This window comes from Neovison vison, chromosome 10 (genome assembly GCF_020171115.1).
Source record: "Neovison vison isolate M4711 chromosome 10, ASM_NN_V1, whole genome shotgun sequence".
In the NCBI taxonomy this organism is placed as follows: Eukaryota; Metazoa; Chordata; class Mammalia; order Carnivora; family Mustelidae; genus Neogale; species Neogale vison.
This window is the reverse complement of record NC_058100.1, coordinates 56098989-56121894: the sequence shown is the minus strand read 5'-3', so window position 1 is coordinate 56121894 and position 22906 is coordinate 56098989. Positions and strand designations below refer to the sequence as shown.

General features: G+C 44.6%; 1 protein-coding gene across 2 annotated transcripts in view; it reads right to left on the bottom strand.

The window, feature by feature from the left end:
- The window catches only part of ASTN1 (astrotactin 1), a 315493-nt gene that overhangs the window by 134093 nt on the left and 158494 nt on the right, over nt 1-22906 (bottom strand). For both annotated transcript variants that reach the window (XM_044267351.1, XM_044267352.1), the window contains exon 8: nt 19651-19735. In XM_044267351.1, the coding sequence (XP_044123286.1) occupies nt 19651-19735 (85 nt within the window). The remainder of the gene's footprint in view (nt 1-19650; nt 19736-22906) is intronic.

Here is a 22906-nt window from a genome sequence, read left to right as displayed (position 1 = left end):
GAACCAGAGGAGTGGTTTTTATCTGGCTGTCCCTCAGCTGCCGCTCCCAGCCCAGAAAGCAGCGAATGGCGCACAGCAGGGGGAGGGAGGAGAGGCTGCAATTTTTTTTTTCCTTTTAAAATTAAAACCCCCTAAAAAGAGAAAAATGCTGTCCTTGTAACTTGGGCAGGGACTCACAGCTTTTGTTCTCTTTGTCAGAGTGGCAAATTTCTCCTTCTATTTTGGAAGAAGAGAGAAGAGCAATGGCCCGGAAACCTGGGCTACGCCAGGTACCAGAGAAAGACGCCAGGTTCCAGAGAAAGTCGAGCAGGAAAATGGGCGGGCGAGAATAACCAGAGGGGAAAAAAGGCGAATCAAAAGTGACTGTGAGGATGAGGGCGGACGGAAAGCAGTAAGAGGGAAAAGGGGGTTAAAAAAAAAAAAAAGGTGGGGGTGGGGAGAAGAGCCTGGAATGGATATAAATGAACAGGAAGAGAAAACAGAGAAAGGGCAAAGAATACCATGAAAGACAAATGAAGAAGTGTGGTTATTGAAGAACCATGAAAATTCCAAATAGAGGGGACTATCTAGGTAATCTCCAAGGGGTCAGTGTCACACATATTTCTAGAGCGTTCCATCCAGTCCAACTTAACCTAAAACACAAAACGCAGAGCCCCCCCCCGGACCGGCCAATAAATAAAGATCAACATCCCATTTTCAGCCTAACTTTTTTCTCCTTCTTACGGCATTTCCTAGTTATATCCCCTAAATAACTTCCCTGCCCTTTCCGCTGACATTTATACCACTTAGATATTAACAGATGACGCCGCATCCCATTTACGTTGGCTTTATCCAAATTACACGTCAAGTGATTGTTCTTTTCATCTCTCCTGTAAACTAAGCCCCTCCCTGCCGTAATTAGTCCTGGAGCTCTTCCCCCAAAGCACCTCACTTCTCTGCGCTTCAGGTAATAAAGCGCCTTCCTCATTCCAGTCATGAGCACTGGTGAGCAATAATGTGGCTGCCCAAGGCTGGGAGGAGAGGGAAGGGGAGAGGGGAGAGGAAATAAGGCAGAACGAAGTCAGAGTCAGGAGACCAGATCCCCAGACTAACTCCTGTTACCCATCAGTGCTGTGGCTTGGGGACGTTGTAAATGGGGCTGAATTACTGCCAATGCCCATATTAACCACACTGGTCAAAGGCCTGGTCTTCGTGCATTCTGCGGTAGAACGCCTTTATGGAGGCACAGGGACTTCAGCATCTGACAGTCTTGGGTTCAAATCTTGGCTCTCCCACTTACACTATGACCCCGTAGTTATTTACTTGAGTCTTCTGATCCTTAGTATCCTCAGAGATAAACCTGAGAAAATAATGCCCCTAACAGGAGACACTGTATGAAGCCCAGACCTGCTGGGCTCCTCATACCCAAAGTGACATAATAATTGTCACAGCTTATCCAGGTCCAAAGAAATATCTACTAGTTTCCTTTATGGAGTAGTTAGGTCCAAACAGCTTACGTATTATTACTCTTTACATCCTAACAATTCAGGGATCGTTTGAAAAAATAATACCCCTATATTGAAAGCAGAAAATAGGGTATCTCTGTTTCCTTTGACAATTTAAAAAATCTTATGGAACCCCTGTAAGATTACTTTGGGGTCCCCGGCCCTGTGTGTCATTGGGAACCAATAAAGTAATGGGTAAGTGAGGTCCTTGGTGAGCAGAGAGAAAGGAGAGCTGTTTCTTTTACCCAGCAGATCCCTCCCCCAGCATTTAAGCTGGACCTAAAGGAGCAGGCTGAAGTTGATCCCAGGCAGATTCGTTTGCTTCTCCAGATTATTAAGTATAGGTTCAGGGGAGCTGAAAGATAACCAGAGGCGTGAGCTCCTGGGTTGAACCCTGTCTTCAGGAAAAACACACGCCTTGAACGTTGCGAACCAGAGTCACAAATACAAGCTTAGAGAATGAGAATTCTGCATCCAAATTCATTAAGGATCCTTGGCTGAGTCTCTGTGGCTCCTGCCAAGAAAAGGCAGGCTAGATGAGGATCAGAAAGGTTCCTTCTCAACTGTCTAGAATGAAAGAACAAAAGAAACCTTTGTCTCCCTTCCTGTCTTTCCAATAAGATTTAGTATCTCTTTTAAGATCGTCTTCATTGCAATCTCTATCATCCAGTATTACTTTGGTGGCAGATACAGGGAAAGAGAGAGACTAAGAAGAATAAGGAAAAATTGCTACTTTTCCTTCCTGAAAAATGACCGGACTGGAACTCTCAATCAGCTGGCATTATTTGTTCATGAATTCAGTCATTGAGTTAATGTTCACTGAACACCTACCGTATGACGAAGAGATCTAGGCATCACAAGCACAAAAAGACAAAAACAGAGCCAATAAAAAGCACAGTCTGAGTCCTCAAGGAGTCCCCCGCTGCCGTCCAGAGGCAAGAACACCAAAAGAGTACTGAATGCAGCTCTCATTCACCTTTGTGCAGGTGCTAGGGGCCCCCACGAAAGAGCCTTCTAAATCCACTGTGGCAGAAACTAGGAGCAAAGCAAAAGTGAAAATGATCTGGAACAGGTTTTTGGACCAGTTAGAGGTAAACAGGAACAGAATATTTATCCTTGAACACTACCTACCCCCCGGCCGAAAGAATCTAGAAGCTCTCCCAGAAACATTCCCGTTTCAGAAAACCACCTGTTCTTAACTCTGGGGACATCCATCTCACGAGTACGCACTGGGTGGCCTGACCTCAGTCCCCTTGTCATCTTCCTGCGGTGACTCACATTGACACCTTGGTTGTCAGTGGAACCCCTCAGGACTGCCCTGTTCTCAGTCTTTGGGATGCTGCCTTCTCATTCTTCCATTCATCTCAACTTACTCAACATTCATTCATTCATTTGCTATTTACAGTCAGCCTCCAGGTCTCCTAGACGCGACCCTCTCATATCCTATACGATACTCTCTCGTATCCTGCACTTTTTACTTTGATTTACGCCAAGTGTGAATTTTTGTAATTCTGAGGGAGATCTCTCACTTCCTCACTCGTGGTTGACTCTCATCAGAGCCTCACTTGGGGGGTAACGTGTGGTGGGGAGAAGCAGGCTGAAAAGGAAGTAGAGAGCATGGGCTCCATTCACTCTGTCCTTGTGGATGTTCATAGAAATAAGTACCCTCTGTGAGACCCAGAAGCCTAGCAAGAATCAGCAGGTACATTTTCTCCTTCCTGCTTATCTTCCCCCATCATGGGCTGTTCCGAGGTACAAATTTCCACAAGGCCTATCTAGACTACATCCTGTGTGTCCCCAAACTGGTTTCTTGTAAAGCTGTGGCTAGCTTACCAACACGGCACGTGTCACTGCTTTTCCGCTCCCTGTCTCAACGGTCTACTGCCGACCCCCTCACTCTGCTTCCCTGGAACTGATTCTTCCTATAAAGCCTTAATACCGAAGCTTTGTTTCTAGAGGACTCAGGCGAGAGCAGGCTATGTTCGTCAACGTCTTCAGCTGTAAAATGAGGGTAGATAGTAATAATATCTCCTTCATAAAGTTGGTGTGAAGATTAAATGAGGAGATGTTAAGGGCTTAGAACAGAGCCTAGCACATAATAAACCTGACACTACTGTTGGCTATTATTATCCATCTTCTTTTTTTCCCAGTCACCTAACACAATCTCTGAGACATGGAAGGTCATCGATAAATGTTTTTCAAATGAATGACTCATGAACATACACTGCTTTGGTGGCACTTGGAAGACAAATGACTTAACTCAGAAAAGAACACCATGACAAATATTAAGTATAAATAAGCTGATTTGTCTTTTGTGGATAAAGAGGCCTAAGCACCAAAGAACGTGCCGAGAAAATCATGCAGAGGTTTACATGGACGTGCATGGATAAGCTTACGGGCAACCATTCACTTATTCATTCAACAAACATGTATTCGGTGCTTGATCTGAATGTGGCAGGAAATGCCATAGGGTTACAATGATGAATAAGACATGGGACTGAAGTTGAGGAATTTGCAAGCTGGAAGAGCAGGCAGTGGGGGGGGGACAGATTAGCAAACAGATGATTAGAATGATCAGAGACATGCAACATCAGAGACATGCAGGGTGAGTCACAGGGTCACAGAAGAAGGCCCCTTTGTAAAAGCAAGGCAGTACCAGTTAGCTGCCTCAGAGGGGGCTATCTGGATGCAGAGCTAAACACTAAGTAGGGAACAGTCAGAAAAGTTTGGGAATGGGCTAGGGAAGGGAGTAGGAAAAGTCACTCTGGGCACAGCACACCCCATAGGCAAATCCCAGACACGTGGTAAGCATGGCCCATGCCCAGGCTGGACAACACAGTCGATGTCATTGGAACAGAACAATCCAGGCAGAGAGAGATGGGGTGAGAGGACTGACGGGGTTGGCTGGAACCAGGTCAAAAAGAGCTTGCAGACCACCTTAGGAAGCCCCAGTTTCTTTCTGTAGGGCCCCAGGTGTCAGTGATGAGTTTTGGGGCAGAGTACGAAATGAATAGCTCCTCCAAGTAGATCTTTTGGTTGCTGGAGAGGATGCATTTGAGGACAAGTCATGAAGCCGGGAGCCAGGAGAGAAGCCGAGCGTGGTGACACAGGTGAGAGATCAAGGGCTTGTCTGAGGGCAGCAGTCTGAAAAACATCGTGGCGATGAGGAGGCGCTCACCACTGGAGCCCACTGGGGTACCCCTCACCCTCAGCACGCACCCCAGAGATCTGCACTCAAACATTCCCCGCCACCCCTTGAGAGTCCATGATGGAGCTCCAGCAACTCCTCTTCCAAAGACAAGACAGGTGAGGGGGGGCAGAGCCCTTGGACATCAGTGCTGAAACAAGACCCAGGTTCATGCCGCAACCAAAAATCTAGGTCTAAGTAAATGTTTCTGTTAAACGTTTCTTCATTCAAAGTAGTCACTGAACTTCGAAGGGACCAAGAAACTGAAAGTCCAAAATAAACAGGCAAGTAAGAGGTAAAGTCGAGATGAAAATCCAGGTTTGTCTGATCAAAATGGAGGGTCTCTCGGTCTCTCCCTCCCTCACTCTCTGTCTTGTGCGCGCATGTGCGCGTGCACACACACGCAGAATTTTAACTTCACCGCAGATTTCTCATAGTCATTATCAAGTACATTTTCAATATCTGGAGGCTCACAGCCGGTCTCCCTTCCCAACTCCCATCCCACAGTGCCTTAGATTACCAACTGGAACCTTAACCATGTCCTACATTCTTTATCCCTGGCCCTAGCAAGTTTAATTGCTAAATTGGTTGAAACTGAAAGAATGGGGAAAGGTTTTGCGATAGCATCACCAGCCCTCTCCCAGGGCTTCAGTTCAAAGGAATCGCAGTTCAGGGCCAGAGGAGAGAGGAGCAGACTTAATGCACTTGTAGGCTCTGCTCTCTCCCGCTGCAATCCTCTGGTGCACAAGGGCACAGCAGGGGTTGCTGGGAAACAGAGTCTTTGATGATGTGTTCTCCCTGCTGTGAAGACTAATGACTTCAAAGAGGGCATCCTGCCACGCTAGGGGCTTGCGTGGAAAATCTGACTGCAGTGTAATTAGGAAGAAGCTTGAGTGTAGGCCTCTATGTCCAACAGCACCCTCCTCTGCCTGCTGGAAAACACGGTGTGGGGAAGGGAGAGACAAAGCTTTTCAAGAGCAGGGTGTGTCTTCAGGATGACTGCTTTGAGGCTGATAAAGAGGGGAAAAACGTTCAAACCAAACCAAACCAACCAACCAACCAACAAAACCTCAGCCTGGGCAGGAACTACTAGTCAGAGGTCAATATGGAGAGATTTTAAATAATAGAAGCAAGACCTCCCTCCTGAAAACCATCCCCCCAGCAGGAATCATAATGCCTGATGCTGACACTGATTCCTATGTGTTAGATAATCTCGCTTTTCAGGATTCTCATTGACCTCTCAGCACCTTATGAGGTGGGTACTATTACTATCATCCTTGTTTCACAGGAAGGGAAGTTACAGCGCAGATGGCTTATACAATTTGCCCAAGGGAAGTGGGTAAGGACTCAGGGGTTCTGTTGTACAGTCCTAACCAATACGTTCTATGGACTCAGTTCTTCATGTATTTAATGTCCTAATGGACTGGCCTCATAGGACTGTTGTGAAGATTGAAGAGGGCGTTTGGTAAAGAGGAAGTCCTTAATGGAAGTGATGAGCGGTGAGTGATCTCAGGACCCTCCTTCCTTCCTGCCCCCAACATAAATATCTTTCCTGTTATTCCATTTCTCATAATGCTTGAAATCTCACCAGTACCTACTCCATTTTTATTGAGCACCTACCATATACAAGAAACTGTGTACTTGAGAATGAGACTCAAAATTTAGCCTTTGCCTCTCTCTCTCTCTCTGCCTGCCTCTCTGCCTGCTTGTGATCTCTGTCTGTCAAATAAATCTTTAAAATAAAAAAAAAAAATCTAAAAAAATTTAGCCTTTGCTCCAAAGGTCTTCTGGTCGGTCTACAAGGGGTCAAGACCAACCTAGGGATAGAAATAACAAGGCACATTGTGGCAACTACCATGAGGTCTGAGGCAGCTCAAAGAAGGAGAAGATGGCTTCCAACTGGGGAATGAGGGAAGACTTTATGGAGGAGCAGGGATTTAGAAAGGGCCTCGGAGAATGGATAGAATTTACTGGAAGGGTAATGGAGGGAGTAACTGGAGAGGAAGAAGTGTCCTGAGTAAAAGTGGGGAGGGTGTCAAGTAAAAAGTTAAGGACGGTCAGGAGGCAAGCAGTTCAGCCAGGCTGGAAACAAATGCAGGGGCCTTGAGGGCTGGGAGGCCTTATCGTGAGAGGCTACATGGTAGCCACACTGGTCTTCATCCATCACACTAAGAGCTAAGACATAGGCTCAGACTGTTGTGGTCATTCCATCTCCCGCCATTCATTCCTACCATGTGCTCTTAGGTACGTTATTGGACCCTTTGTGCCATAGGTTCCACATCTGCATGACATGAGGAGGGAATGATATGAACACTCACACAGCATTTACAAATAACGCCTTTACATAGAAAGTACTCAGTGAACATTACTCGTTATTATTTAAACGAGGTAACAGATACAGTGTATTTTGATGTGACGGTGTCATGAAATACGAGGCATTGTGCCCTGGTGAGATTTCCACTCTAACGGTAAGTTATTCTCTACTTCTTTCTTTCTTTCTTTCTTTCTTTCTTTCTTTCTTTCTTTCTCTTTCTTTCTTTCTTTCTAGATTGCTTATTTATTTGACACACAGAGAAAAAGAGAGCAAGCAGGGGGAGCTGCAGGCAGAGGGAGAGGGAGAAGCAGACTTCCTGCTGAGCAGGGAGCCCGATGCAGGGCTCAATCCCAGGATTCTGGAATATGACCTGAGGTGAAGGCAGCCGTTTAACGACTGAGCTACCCAGGTGCCCCATTACTCTAAACCCAACTTGCCAAACTGATACTAAGATCACACCATTTGGTGGCAGTTCAAAGAAACTCAATGCCATTACTTGCTGAGAGCTCATATATTTTTTTTAACATTATTGAGTACAACATATTTTATTTATGTTTTCTTCATAAACCTATCAACTCTACGAAGTAAATACTATTTCTTTTTTAAAGATTTTATTTATTTATTTGTCAAAGAGAGAGCACGGAAAAGAAGGCAGAGTGACAGGCAGAGGCAGAGAGAGGAACAGGTTCCCCGTCAAGCAAGGAGCCTGATGTGGGACTCGATCCCAGGATCCTAGGATCATGACCGGAGCCAAAAACAGCGGCTCGACAGACTGAGCCACCCAGGCTTCCCTGAAGTAGATACTATTCTTCTTATTTTTACTGATGATGAAGTTAAGACTCAAAAAAGTTATGAAGTCAGCCCAAAATACAGTGATTTTAAATAGAAGAAATAAAATTTGAGCCCAAATCTCAGGCCAACAATACACTCTTCCCACCAAGCTCTGCTGCCCCCATACAGATAAAAATGTGAGCAGATGAACATTAATCCTCTTGGAAGTAAGGACTCCACAGCCTCCCAGTTTGGATGAAAGAGTTTGACCAATGCTATAGTTAAGTGAAGTTCAGTTAATGATACCCAAGCTTATCTCTGGAAAGAAAAACCCCTGAACATATTCCAGACGACATTTATCCTAGGACAAGTAGCTTGGGGAAGATGGATGGCCCCGTCTCTCAAACATGAAGATGCCACTCCTGACCCATTGGGGAAAAGTTCTGAAATCTTTGCTAACAATGAGGACCTGACTAGGGATTTTGTTCTCCCATGATTGTGCTGGTAGATGAGTAAATGCAATCCAGGTGTATGGTCCATGATGTAGGCTATGCCACGCCCTCTGCTACAGTAATGGGCCATCATTTTTTTTTTTTTTTAAGATTTGTTTATTTGACAGAGAGAGATCACAAGTAGGCAGAGAGGTAGGCAGAAAGAGAGAGATAAGGAAGCAGCTCCCTGTGGAGCAGAGAGATCCCAGAACCCTAAGATCATGACCTGAGCCAAAGGCAGAGGCTTAACCCACTGAACCACCCAGGTGCCCCAGTAATGGGCCATCTTGACTTGAACACATGGCCATGGTTCCACACCATCCACAGCATAGAGCTAGTCAGTAGCAGACATCTGCCTCTGATGGACAGTTACCAGCTGGGGGCCCCTAGGATATGTCTGAATGCTTTTTTCCAACCTGGATTGGGCAGCAGCCAATGGCATTTACCATGCTTAAGTCCCCAACAAGGTCCCTCTAGTGGCTTGTCATTTTCCCTAGGCCTCTACATCATTCTGAAAGAGATGCTTAACTACAGACTACATACTTGTCATTGTTCTAATTCAGGCATCAACTCATGGATCCCCTGGCCCCAGAGTCTCGAGGCTGAACTGCAGCTTCTCTCCAGCTTCCATTTCATTTAGAGACTCTCTAGCCCTTGAGGGACTAGACACAGGAAAGTTCTCTTTAGGGACCCCAAGAGTCTCTTTTCTTGCCTCTGAGACTTTGCAATATTGCTACAATAGTCAAGTGATTCACCTGTGAAATGGGGCCATTAGTAGTTTCTACTTCATAACATTGAAATGAGAATTACACGCATTGGTACGTGAAAAATATTGAGAAGAGGGGCTGGTGCATCACAAGGGCTATTTGTCAGTTATTATTATTACTAATATTAATATCAGTACTATTACTACAGCACTTGAAGGGCACAGTGTGGGGAGCACTATAATACCAGGCTTACAAAGTACTGTGGCTCATTACGCTGATGTTAATTCCACTCCAGGTAGGCTTTGTTCCCATTCACCCACCCATGGGAACGTAGACTGTGTTCCCATTTTTTACTATCCCACAATGGTGAGCTCTCACTCCATTTAAAGTCACCCTTCCATGAGGAGAAGATATTCGCAAATGACACTACAAAGGGCAGATATCCAAGACTTATAAACTCAACACCCAAAAAACAGATAATCATGTCAAAAAATGGGCAGACAACATGAACAGACTCTTCTCCAAAGAAGACATGCAAATGGCTAGCAGACTCATGAAAAAATATTCATCATCATTAGCCATCAGGGAAATTCAAATCAAAACCACATTGTAACCACATTACACCAGTTAGAATGGTAAAGATTAACAATACAGGGAACAACAAATGTTGGAGAGGCTATGGAGAAAGGGGAACCCTCTTACACTGTTGGTGGGGATGCAAGTTGGTGCAGCCACTTTGGAAAACAGTGTGGAGAGTCCTTAATTAGTTAAAAATAGAGCTACCCTATGACCCAGCAATTGCACTACTGGGTATCTACCCCAAAGATACCAATGTAGTGAAAAGAAGGGCCTTATGGACCCCAATGTTCATAGCAGCAATATCCACAATCACCAAACTGTGGAAAGAGCCAAGATACCCTTCAACAGATGAATGGATAAAGAAGATGTAGTCCATACATACAATGGAGTATTATGTCTCCATCAGAAAGGATGAATACCCAACTTTTGTAACAACATGAATGGGACTGGAAGAGATTATGCTGAGTCCAATAAGACAAGCAAAGAGAGTCAATTATCATATGGTTTCACTTACTTGTGGAGCATAAGGAATAACATGGAGGACATTAAGAGAAGGAAAGAGTAAGTGAATTGGGGGAAATTGGAGGGGGAGAGGAAGCATGAGAGACTGTGGACTCTGAGAAACAAACAGGTTTTAGAGGGTAAGGGGTGGGTGAATGGGTGAGCCCTGTGGTGGGTATTAAGGAGGGCACGTATTGCATGGGACACCGGGTGTAGTACATAAACAATGAATTTTGGAACACTGAAAAAAAAAATAAAATCACCTTTTTCCTGTGGCTATAAACAAGGGAGTCTCTGCTGTGCATCAGGATGGGAAGAAGTCCATGCTGAGAACTGTGGTCTGGACAGCCCCATGGGATCCTCCACCTCTTGCCTGGCACCTGGGCTTTGAGCAGCTGTCCAAGGTCCTGCACAACGGAAATCTCGGACTCTTCTACATTCAAGGGTCTTAGGTCCAAACGGCAACTTTGACTAGAAAGCCTGGTTCAGGCTATATCTCTTCAGGCAAATGATGCTACTCTTGGTGTGGAAAAACCTTGGGGAAGGTTAATATGGTTGGTGGAAAGAAGACTATAAGGAGGAAAAAAAAAATCCCAATGCTGAGCTACATCATAATTTAATAAGAGCCTAGATGTTGGCATCAGACACCAAGAACAGGTTCTGTTCATGACTCCATGACTCTGGTCACCGTACAACTGAGCCTCGAATAAAAATAGGCATCATTCTCATTATACATACATATGTATATGTATATGTGGGCGTGTGTGCGCATGTGTCTGTTCGTTCTCATTATACATACATATGTATGTGTGTGTGTACACGTGTATACAGCAGATATGTATAAAGCAGAGCAAGAGTTACAACACTATGAAGAGATTTTTGTTAAAAAAGGATTATACTTAAACAAACGAAACAAAAGGTCAGAATGAGTTCCCTCCAGGGAATGGTACTTCAGGTAGCTTAGATTTTCTTCTTTTCACTGCTTGTGTGTGTTTTTCCCTAGATTTTCTACCAATTATCTTCAATCCTTTTATTAAAAGGAAAAAATAAAGTAAAAAAAAAAAACTGTGTAGTGACAAAACGTCTGCTCTCCAATTTCCAAAATTACATGAAGTTAAAATTTCAAAAAGATAATTACAGCATGCGTGTCTGAACAAGAATCCAAAATACTTAATCTAGGAAGGCTATGCCTTAAGATTATTTTTACTAAAATTGTTTTCGCAGAAATCGTACATAGAATAAACACTATTAACTACTCACCTCTTAACCAGTTCATAGAATTTTCATCAAGATTAGTGATTTAAAAAAAAAAAGACTGAGTCCTGTATTATATACTTAATAAATGATAGCTATTAATCAGCATTATATGAGGGACCGCTAAAGTCTCCAGTGACATTGAGGTTGTACAGCATTAAATACTGTGCTAAATGTGAGGTTTGCTCTTTGCCGTTCACTCAGCCCTTTGCTACCAGACTTATAGAGATGTTTTATTAGAGTCTGACCTGAATGCTAGATCCTGAACCACTTTCTTCTCTCCCCCAAAATCAGGTTAAAATTGAGGGTTTAGTGAGACATGAAGAATAACTTCCCCATGGCAAAAGTTTTAAGAAAAAGAATGTACCACAAAGACACTTTTAAAGCTTCCTTCCTTATCTTTTGCCTCCAAATTTTGTGATTATAAATGTAATACATGTTTATTGTTAAATTATGAAAGAGAACAAAAATATGTACAGAATTGAGGGGAACAAGGGGAAGCAAAATTTTCGATGCATAGCAGAAGAAATTGGGAGGTCATGTGCCAAAATGATAATGGTAGTTTTCTCTGAGCATGGGATAATGAGTGGATTTTTTTTCTATTTATTTTCAAGAAAAAAAAAAAAAAGATAAATAGCCAAGATCTCCAAAGCCGGGGGAAATGACAGCACTCTCAAACCTAGTATTCTTAGACCGATACCCAAGGAAGCTGAAGGTCCAGCGAGCATTCCTAGTGGAAAATATCCATGCATTCAGTAGAATATATAAATTCAGGACACTATCTGGAAAGCATGGGCAAGACATAAAACATTCATTTCTATAAAATTGAAACAATTTATCTTCCATTCTTGAGCAGATGGGAGGGTAAATTGAGGTTGATTTTTTTTTCACCCTGGTGGTCATGTTGGAGGAAATATGAGTGTTCCCGCCTCCGGCACTGTTTAAAATAAGTCTCTTGGTGCCGTGACTGGACTAGTCAGCGAGAACACAGTGGTAGCTTCACCCTCCTCCAGGGGGTACGCAGTAAAGTAGGGGGGAATGGCAGACACCTGTCACTCAGGGAAAAATGGGATGAGAAGGCCCCTCCATCCTGGGGTCGGGGGGAGAAAGAGGGGGAGGAGGACACCGAGAAACAGTTGGGGACCTCTCATCTACTGCTGGTCACTGGCTTTCAGAGTGTTACATGCTTTTCACACTGCGCTCTCTTTGAAATCTGTTTACCTGACTGACTTAGCTCCAGTACCCACCCAGCACTGTCAAGCTTGGCCACCAGCTCTCTGACCTTAAGCAAGTTTCTTCACCTCTCTGGTCCTCAATTTCGCAATCAATAAAATGCAAGGGTCCATTAGGATGTCCTCAGTCACAGCCTACAAACCCGTTCTTGTCTTCATTGCAGGGGATGGTGCGGAGCTAAGCGGGCACCCTCCCGAGGGGTCTAGAGACTCCGGGGTCCAGCTCTGGGAGGTTTCTTAAGCCTGGCTATGCTTCAGAATCATTTGGGGGAATATTTTGTAGGTAGAGATTTTGGAGCCTCTCCCAGACCTATGAAATTAAAATTTCAGGAGGCAGAAATCAGAAATCCATATTTTAACTAAGCTCCCCAGATGATTCTTAAGTATTTGCTTCATGCACAGGCATCAGGGAGTCAATTACTAATGGCATATTTTGCTCTTGTATCACCTTTAGTAACCAAGGAGGTTATAGTTGCCTCTAAGAGGGGAGCAAAGGGCATCACCTAAAACGACCACAGTCAGGGTCCGCACAGCTCATTAAGTGCCTCTGTGTAAATTAGAAAAAGGTGCCCATCTGGACAAACATAGCCTTTGTCTCAGGGTTTGTTTCCCTTGCAGAGCACAGGCTAGGTTTCAGCCCTCAGTTTTCTACTAGCCAGATGTCTATCTGTAATCTACAAGGTCCATCACTGTACTCAGCAGACTGACCACACACCTTTTGTGAAAATAGGTCAAGTCAACATGTTCGCACCTGAGAAAAATCCCCGAGGACGAGATGCAGAGTCTCCCAAGCCAAGTGGGGGATCTGATCCTCTTACATCTGTTTTAAAGGTCCTGGTAGGTGGGGTTTCATGTGCAACTGCTCGGTTCCTGCCTGCTTGTCCAGGGAGGGGTCAGCCCTCCTTCCACAGGACGACAGTTCATCTGGACTCAGGTTACAACGGGGCTTCTAAAGAGAGAGGAAACTAGGAACTTTAAACTTCATTCCAAGAGTGAAGATGAAGATCTGTCTCACACTGGAATGGGTGGGAGAAAGGACAGCCACATTGCCCTTGACTCCTGGGGGAAGAGGTGGAAATGGAAGCAAAGAACAAGGAGGGAAGAAAAGAAGAATGAGAAATAAGGGGCCAAATAAATACACTGGGAACCCTTGTTAGGAATATGTGAATAAGTTTAAAGTCATTACAAAGAGTGACACACATACACACAGAAACAGAAAAAGGGAAAACAAAAAGAGCTAAAGGGAAGATAATCCCATTTGTGCATGGCATGGCAATGACAGGTGCTGGCATGGATAATGCTGACAGGGCTGGAGGGCAGGGTGTAGGGCACCCAGAGATAAAAAGAGCAGTGCCAGGCTGGCCTGCAAATCTTGTCTGAGGGGTTGGGGGAAGGCGACTGGGGCATCGGTGACACAAATCAACGACACGTGGGTGGGAAAATAAAAGCCAGACGATGATCTAGAAATGGACAAAGAGAAGTCGGGAACTGTCATATGTCACCCAGGACTGTCTGACTCCAGCTGAGTCACTTCTAAGAGACTTTGGGCAGGTCAAAGGAGGCCAAACACTGCCGAAGACCCGTACTTGGGATCAGAGATGCACCCCAGCGTTGCAGTTACTGCCCTCCAGTGGCTGGACATTTGCCCTGTGATTTTCAGAGAGCTGAAAGGAGGGCTTTGCTCAGTTGTAGAAGGGCAGGAGGTGAGGACAGGTTTGTGGTTCATTTTGAGTCACCGAGGGAGTATGCTTTCTGCTCCATACCTAGAACCCTGAGGCAGGGGCATCCTCTCCACTGGTCTCTGGTCATTGTACTGAGGGGAATGTTCCGAACGGCATCATTCAGGCAGGCCCAAATATAATTACTGCCATCAAGGACGTATTTTGAGCACAACAGAGGGGTTGAGGACAACCTTGATAGACACCGTCCTCATTCTTGGCTTGAAAAGGAAACTGGATTCTATGGGGTGAGACGTTTGCTCCTTATATGGATTTAGAATCCCCAGGCAGTCCCTCCTGGGAGGGGGCAGCAAGGAGAAGAGGTAGAAATAGAAGAAGAGAACAGGAAGCACCTGGCACAATGGAAGGGACAGATGAAAGCGGCGTGGGTTGTAGAGCAGGAAAAGTACGCATGCGCATATGTGCACATGCGCACATGTGTCCTTATCTGGAGATATGATGGTAAACGTGTTGGCTCCTGAGTAGGCAGTGAGAGAAGGTTCTGATTCCTGACAACAGCTTCTAAAACCACAGAGAGCACCTGTTCATTTCCCACTGCCAGCTCTTCCCGTCTCATGAATTATCACTTGATCACCATCCTTCAGCATGGAAATCTAGTGATATGCCAGGGTCCTTTAGTGGGAAATCTCCTTGCTGTTGCCCTCTGTACCTGAGATGCCAGAATAAGAAATCAGATTATTGTTCAGGAAGAATATTCAAATGCATGAATTTTATGTAATGGGGTGTTCTGAAAAATGTAGCTAGAAGCCCCTGGGGCACACTTTTAATTTAACAACAACAAAAAACTTCTGATAGCTTTTCTTAATAATCTCCAAAGGAGCTAAATAATTTTTTTTCTTCTGTAATATGTTCCTGTAAATCAATCTCTCTTGCTTCCTCCACCCTCATTTATTGGTTTCATTTCTTGTTAGAATTCTCAATTTGTACTTGTTGTTGAGCAAATACTAGATATATACTCTAACAGTCCCTCTCTGTATCTATAAAGCCACAATGATAGGAGGCTGAGCAATTTCCAGTGAATTCATGGCAGGTTAGACAGAAGACCTGGTAAAGCCCCATGCTGGGGGTAGGACCCTTTCTTTTATACCCTAAGTCCTCTGTGGGACAACTCTGTCACCAGGAATGCTGTGGCAGGAAATGATTGATTTTGTTGCCAACCGTGAAGACCAAAAATATAATCTCAAATATCCCATGTTCTTTTAATAACTCATTAGAAATCTGTCATCTGTGACTTTGTTTAAATCTTTTTGAAGATTTTTTTTTTTTTTTTACTGTTAGTGAATAGGAGCTTCTTATGTAATGAATTCAGTAATTTTACAACTGGTGACCTGACCCAGTCACCTGGGTTCACAACAGTGACTAGCTTCACCTCCCAGATCCACTCACACATTTCTCAACATGGGCATTTTTGGCAGAACCAGAGTCACCAAGAAATGGTTGCAACCCCCATTACTCACATGCCTCACACACATGGTGCCTGATTCTGTCATTCTTTGTTGTTTTCTCTTAAAAACTTGTTATCTACAGAATAATGTTAGGACTAGGTTTTACTTACAGAATCCGGATAAATACAAATTTAGATAGTCTCAAGAGGTTTTGAGTGGGTTTGTTTTGCTTTTTGTTTTCTTTTTAGGGTTATTTTAATTTATGTAATTTTTAAAAAACGATTTTACTTATTTATTTATTTGAGAGAGAGAGATCACAAGCAGGGTGGAGGAGTAAAGAGAGAAGCAGACTCCCCACTGAGCAGGGAGCCAAACGCAGGACTCATTCCCAGGACCCAGATATCATGACCTTAGTTGATGGAGATGCTTAACTGACTAAGCCACCCAGGTGCCCTATTTTATTTTGAAGGACCCAGAATGATAACGTATAGTGAGGGACAATTCCACCAAATACACAGACAGCTTGGAACTTCTCCCCTCTGCTAACAATTTTAGGGGCACCTACATGGAATTTCAGCATCCAAAGCCTTAGAAAGCAAGAGCTCCTTTCTCCAGAGCTAGTCTTTACCCACTCTATCAATCTTTTCTCCTGTCTCTGTAAACTGCCCTCTTAAGCTACACTGGACTATTTATTTGCTAGTCCTAGAGAAGTCATGCTTCTTAGGTCTCCAGGCCTTGACATATGCTGTTCCCTTTGCTTAGAATTTCCTTGGTCAGCCTAGGAAACTTCTCCACACATTCCATTCTAGGTTCTTAGATGTCACTTAAGTCACCCCTTCAACTGTAATCACACAGACCTTTCTTTCTTTTAATAGGTTTTAGAATTTATTGTCATTTTCCTGTTATGTACCCATTATCTATCTAGACCGGTAGTTTTTCCAGAGCAGAGACCACATCTTTTAATTAGCAATCTAGTTTATCCCGGCACAATAGGTAATCAACTGAGAATTTGCAGAAAACATAAACGAGTGAGCGCATAAATGATGGTGTTCAGGGCTGAGAGCATCTGTATGAATAAACCTGCTCCCTTACACACACACACATACCACGCATGCGCATACCACATACCCATGGGAAGCACGCACACGGGCTCAAAGGCGCACGCGCACACACGGTCTCGGTAACCTGGAGCACCAGGGAGAGGCTGGGTAAACTTGGAGGTGTAATTTTTTGTATTAATGTCCTTAATCAATTTTCTTCCTTGTCTGAAAGTCATGAAAGCTTATTGCTACTTTTCTCCTCATACATTAACCTAGATTTTTCACAGGGGAATTCATTTTCAATATCACTGTCCTGGGATTTGCTTGTTCTACTTCAAAAGAATGTTCAGCTATTTTTGTGTGTGCAATACAAGGATATTGGGTGAAAAATATAAATACCTACACATGCTGCTTCCCTTCGACTTCTGGAACATTAAATATTCAGGAAAATCAGGCCCGCCATCGATTTTTCCATAATACCCCAATACGTATCATTAGTTGGCAATCTGTCAGGCCGGTTTCCATTCAAGTGACAGACTTCACATTCAAATCAATTTCGATTAATTTTGTAAGAATCATTTAGAGAAACGTGGCATCATACCCCCGATTTAAATCAAGATGTATAGCATCCTCCACTTTTCATTTATCTTGTCATTTTATGAGGGAAATGCAGTCTTTAGTCTGGCATTTTTTATATACATATAAACCCATGCTGCTTATCACTCCTGGTTCCATTATCCCCAAGATAGTCACTTTTTTCCCTCCTAACAGTTGCTCCATTATTTTATTAGTGTCCAAAACGAGACCTCGCAGACAGTGATGATCAGAGAATAATGGAAATTAGAGATGGAAATGACAGATTAGGTCTCCTTGTCTGTTTCCTGGGGCTAATGTTCCTGTCAGTCTGCAGCTCGGTGCTTCAGCCTGTCTTATTTTAAATGACATCAACATGGGGCCTCCACTGAGTCCCTGGAGGCTCTTGTCTACATCCCAAGACTGCCTCTACAACGCAGCCAGAGGGGATGACGAACCCTTGTGCAATTACCAAGTGAAGCCAGGCCCGTCCTCTCATGATCTGTCTGCAACGCGAGGGATGAGGGACGTGGAGGCTTGAGCGATTAGCCACCAAATCCAATCACTGCAGAGGGCCAGCCTGGATCATTCAGGGCAAAAAGCAAAATTATATTTTGTCGTTGTTTTCTTCAGCAGCAAGTTTGCAGGCTAAATGATAGAGAGTTGGTTATCCACCACCCTTTACAACATTTTACTCAGAATCATGGTGAACCCGAGATGCTCGGCCATCACTAGGGCTAAAATCCTGGCTCCCCATCTGTGAGGCAAACGTTTCAGGGGTCAGAGAGGGAGGGGACTAAGGTGACTCTAAACAGTGAACGGGTCTCTGTATTCATACCCTACCCGACATCTATCAGCCAAGTCCTCGGCCCTCCCCACCCATCTTTCAACAACACACAACCTCATGTGCATTTATACCCTTCTACAAACATCTTCCTCCAAATCGGGGGAACTGCCTCTCTGATGTGATCTCAAGTTCAATGGAAACAGGGCAATCCTTCATTTCCACCAACAGAAAAATTTCATGGCATTTTGACTTCCTCAAGTTTTCTGACCTGTGACTCAGATTTCCTTCCCCTAACTTCATTCTCTCTCGTCCTTATTCCTCAACCTCAACCCGTTCCAGAACATTTGCCCTCTTCTAACATCGATGGGCATCTATCATGCCTTGACTTAGTCATCAGCTGACCAGTTCTCCGAGTTGAGTCCTTCTATCCTTCATCATAAATCACTCCCTTGGGCTCTTCAATCATTTTTATTGCTCTTCTCCAAACTCTCACCCATTTGTCTCCATATTTATTGCTGAGAGAGTCCAGAACTACACTCACTATTCTAGGCTCGGTCTCATCAGAATCCTACAAAGGGGGCTGATCATCGACCTCGGGGATAGCAGTCCTCCATGGCAATGTATGAAATGATGGTGGCGCCTTTTTTTTTTTTTTTTCCACCTTGTCAGGCTGCAAACACATTTCCAACCTGCACAAAAGCAATCACTCTCAGGTGGCTTGTGCCTTGATTTCTTTCTAGTGTTCCCTGTTCCATCGACTGCTATTATTAGAGCTCAGCGATCCCTTTCTCTTCCCACCCTGCTCCACGAACGAGCCAATGCAGAAAGCAAGCTCTTAGCACCCAAAACAGAGTAGAAAGTTGCCTCTAGAAAGCAAAGGACAATGCACAGTCCTCATGGCTGGCGGCCATGTGAATGATCTCCGTGCCACTGAATCATACACTTCAAATGATTGAAATGCTCAGTTTTATGGGATGTAGGTTTTGTCACAATAATTTTTTTAATGTAAAAAAAATCATAATAAAAGGACAAGGCAAGACAAGGGAACTCTTATCCCAGTCATGTGTGCTTGGGGGAAAGCAAAGGTCTCAGGGAGAAAGGGCGACTGGGGACCTAGCAGGAGCGCTGTGGCTCATTGTGGAGCACGCCCGCACGCCACCCTTGCTAGATGAGGTGGGGAAATTACGTTTCTTCTCATGTCCCTCTCTCGAAGCTCCTCGAGCTCTGGGAGAGCCACACGGGAGTCTGCGCGGCTTCGTGCCTCTCCAACAAAATCCTCAGCTGAGTTCTGCCTGTGGAAGCCTGGTGACTGGCGGTGGAATGAGAAAGAAGGCAGGGACAGCTTGATTTTTCAGATCCCAGCTGGAGGCTGTGGGGCTGCGAGTCAGAGGCATCATCTCTGAACTCGTAAATGGAGGAAAAGATGACACGGACGTCACTGGGATGGTATAAATATGGAAATGCATGGTGACATTTTTACCCATTTGCGATTCAGAATATAACCACCCTTTAGCTGCGTTCCCCTGTGTGCAATTGCTCCGTGTCTTGTCTGCGCAAAGAAGGGTGACAGCTGGGAACTGGCTCGCTTGCCATCCCCTGCACTTACCCCTGGTTTGTGCCCCATTCATTCCGAATGCAAAGGTGCTTGTGTACAGGATCCTTCATGTAACCTTCGTAGCAGAGGCATTCCCCTTAGAAGCAGGGCAGGAAGAAGAAACAGGAAGCAATTGATTAACATGTCTGTTCGAGACAATGAATATGAAATGATTACATGAAACTCCGACTCTCATAGTGGTGTGGATGAAACAATAAATCCCATTATGCCACACATCCCCATCTCGGCCACCCACGTGAATAAACACACCCTCCATCTCTCCATTTGCTACCACGGGCTGAGTTTCACAAGTAGAGGAACCCAATATTTACAAAGAACTTACAAATGTGCTCCGTAAAAACAAAGACCAAGACGCTTTGAGCAAAAGGGCTTTTTCATCCTCATTTACCCAGTGCCCCGTCTCCTGCAAGACACCTATTAGGTGAGCAAGGAGTGTTTAAAGAGCATCTAAGTGGCTTATTTCACCAAATATTTCTAAGACAATTGAAAAGTAGGTATTATTAGCTATGCCATGCTGATAGGGGAAACTGAGGCTCAGAGAAATGAAGGGATCTAGAGACAGCTTATAAAGTACAGTTAATATCTGAATCTATGACTCTGACTCTGGACCTTAATTTCCACCACACCATGCTGTTCACCCACAGAACCACCACATGGTTCAAGGAGGCCACTCATACCTATTATGGTTTTTGTAGGAACTCCGGGTTTTTGTTTTTAAATGAAAATGGCTAATGATTTTGGAGCTGTTAAACAGAAGAACCACCCACAATTCTCTACCTATATTGCTCTGCTTCATCACCACTAGTTACTCCATTAATACACCAAGGGGTTCACAACCCCTCTGGAATTGTATGCAAAACCGTATATGCATGTATGTGCGTCTTCCCACGGCAGGATTCCATGACATTCTTCTGATTTACAAGCAAACTCAAGACCCCCCCAAAGATTAAGAATCATTGCTGCCTTAGCGCTGATCTTGAAAAAAAAAATTGCTCCTGCTCCCTTATATTAATAATTTGTTACGTAATGTTATGTATCCCTAAACTGCTGAGGCCAGTCCTACTACAGCAGTAGTGTTAACTCTTCACTGGCTGGTTAATTTGTAGGTGGTAAAAGAACAGGGTGTGACTTCCTATAATCTGTAAATCACAAAAGTGGCTCGCCCTAAGGAGACAAGGGGCATACAGTTCCTTCATCTTTCTAACAAGAGACACTGAGAAAAGGATACACCTAGAGTAATAGCTTTGAGGGCTATTTTCTTTTTTCAAAGACAAAAACCAACAAAAATGAAGCAAAGGGGCCCCACAGTTATGAGGGAAGGGATTGGGTAGGTTCTAAAGAAATGAGTTTTTTGTTAGAATCTAAGCTTAGCCATTCCTTTCAAGATGGACCTATTAAGGTGCTCCCCATCGGGGCTCACTACCAGATAACACTCATATTCTTCCCCCCACACCTGCTTAGCTCAAGGTGCTGAGGAGTGAAGCGAAAACTAGCGATTTTTTAGTCTGTGGGGGCTTTACACAGAGTATGAGGTCAGTATGAGACAGTGGGGGACACTCGGGCTTTACATGAGCTAGATTTGCCACAGGCTCAAATTCACCAGTTTCAGGGCTACTGAGCTGTACCCAGGAATCATCAGGGAGCTAGGGTTGGAACCAGGAAAACAAAGTCTGAAACTAGGTAGGTGATAATAAAGCTTTCAGATGAAGGCGGTTTCTCTGGGAGAAGGAAAGATAAAGAAGGCAAGTACCAGAGGCCCATAAAAGAAGGAAATCACCAAGGAGCCAGGCCTCCTATCTTACCAATTTCAAGGAAAGCAGGGGTTCAAGACTAGAAGCTGCACAGGGGCAGGAACAAGGTTCACTTTTCTGCATGAGTAGCGATTTTTGTACATAGAGTGCAATGGAAAATTAATTAACTTAAAATTTTGCCCTACATTTATAAATAACACCACTACCCCCACTCTCAAGATAGAGAAATCAAAGGCGATTAATGGGTAGAGGGCACAGACCTCCTTCTCCCTTCAGAAGATCATCTCCCGATTGTCCTTGTGCAACATTAAAAAGCAGGTCTTGGCTGGAAACCTTGCCCCAGAAATGAGGACTGACAAAAAAGGGAGTCCTTCCACGTTTGATAGCTAGTTGCCACAAAACATGTAAAAAATAAATGCACTAACAACTCAGAGTTCACGCAGAGCCTGATTTTCCTAACGACGGTGATTCGTACCCTTTGTAAAACGCATGTACCTTTCTCAGATTGCCTTCAAAGTCATTATCTCCTTATGGGTTCCATCACTCTGACTATGTGGGGACACCGCCGACAAGAGAGAAAGCTTTTCCTCCGTATAATGTCACGTGCAGCCCAAAGTCAGAGCAACGGAGACATTTTCAAACATATCAGGCTAGAGGCGGAGGATAGCCAAAATCTGCCTCCCAAATGATCCTCATTTCCGGAACCCACCAAACGTTCCCCCCTTCTGCCTTCCTCCTCAAAACCAGTTTGGCCATCTACACGGAAAGGAGTTCAGACTTGAGGAGGAAAGTTGCTATGGCAACCGAATGCTAACTCTTGACTTTAAGAGGGGTTTCTTGCGAACACAAGCTCCGACTGTTAGCTGTGAATTTTAAAGACCCCGCAAGGGTGTTGGATGCCCTCCTAAGCTAGAAGTGTTACAGTCTCTGCATCTGCTGTGACAGATGGCGGGGAACACATGACGGACGTGCCGACTCGGTGGCGGTGTTTGCAGGAATCCAATGGAGAGACGTGTCACGGCCACGGAGAGGAGCCCAGGCGGGAGGGAGTGTGCCCTGCAGGAGACACGCACGGGCGAGCACACTGCCGGAGAGTAGAAGCCCACCAAGGGACGATCGAGGTGATCCAGGGAGGGCCAGGAAAGGTCTCTGGAAGACATCTGGACTTGGGTAATCTCTAACTGCCTGGCCTCCCTCCCTGTGGAGACATCAGGCAAGAGGCAGGCCCAGAGTCAAAGAGCCCCGCATGACTCTGGGAGGGCAGACAGAGGGAAGTATGCCAAGGTACGTCCTGAAGGAAGGTGCCTTAAATGAGGCACAAAAGGGAGTCTGGAAAGAGTGGGCACAAAATGGGAGCTGTGCGACCCTGCCAAACTGAGCTCGAGAGAGACAGAGACAGAGAGGCAGAGAGGTAGTGGTTCAGACCGAGGAAAGGGGAAGAGGGCTAGACTTGAGTCTAGAAAACTGGTCCAACGCCCCTCGCCAAATCTTATGTA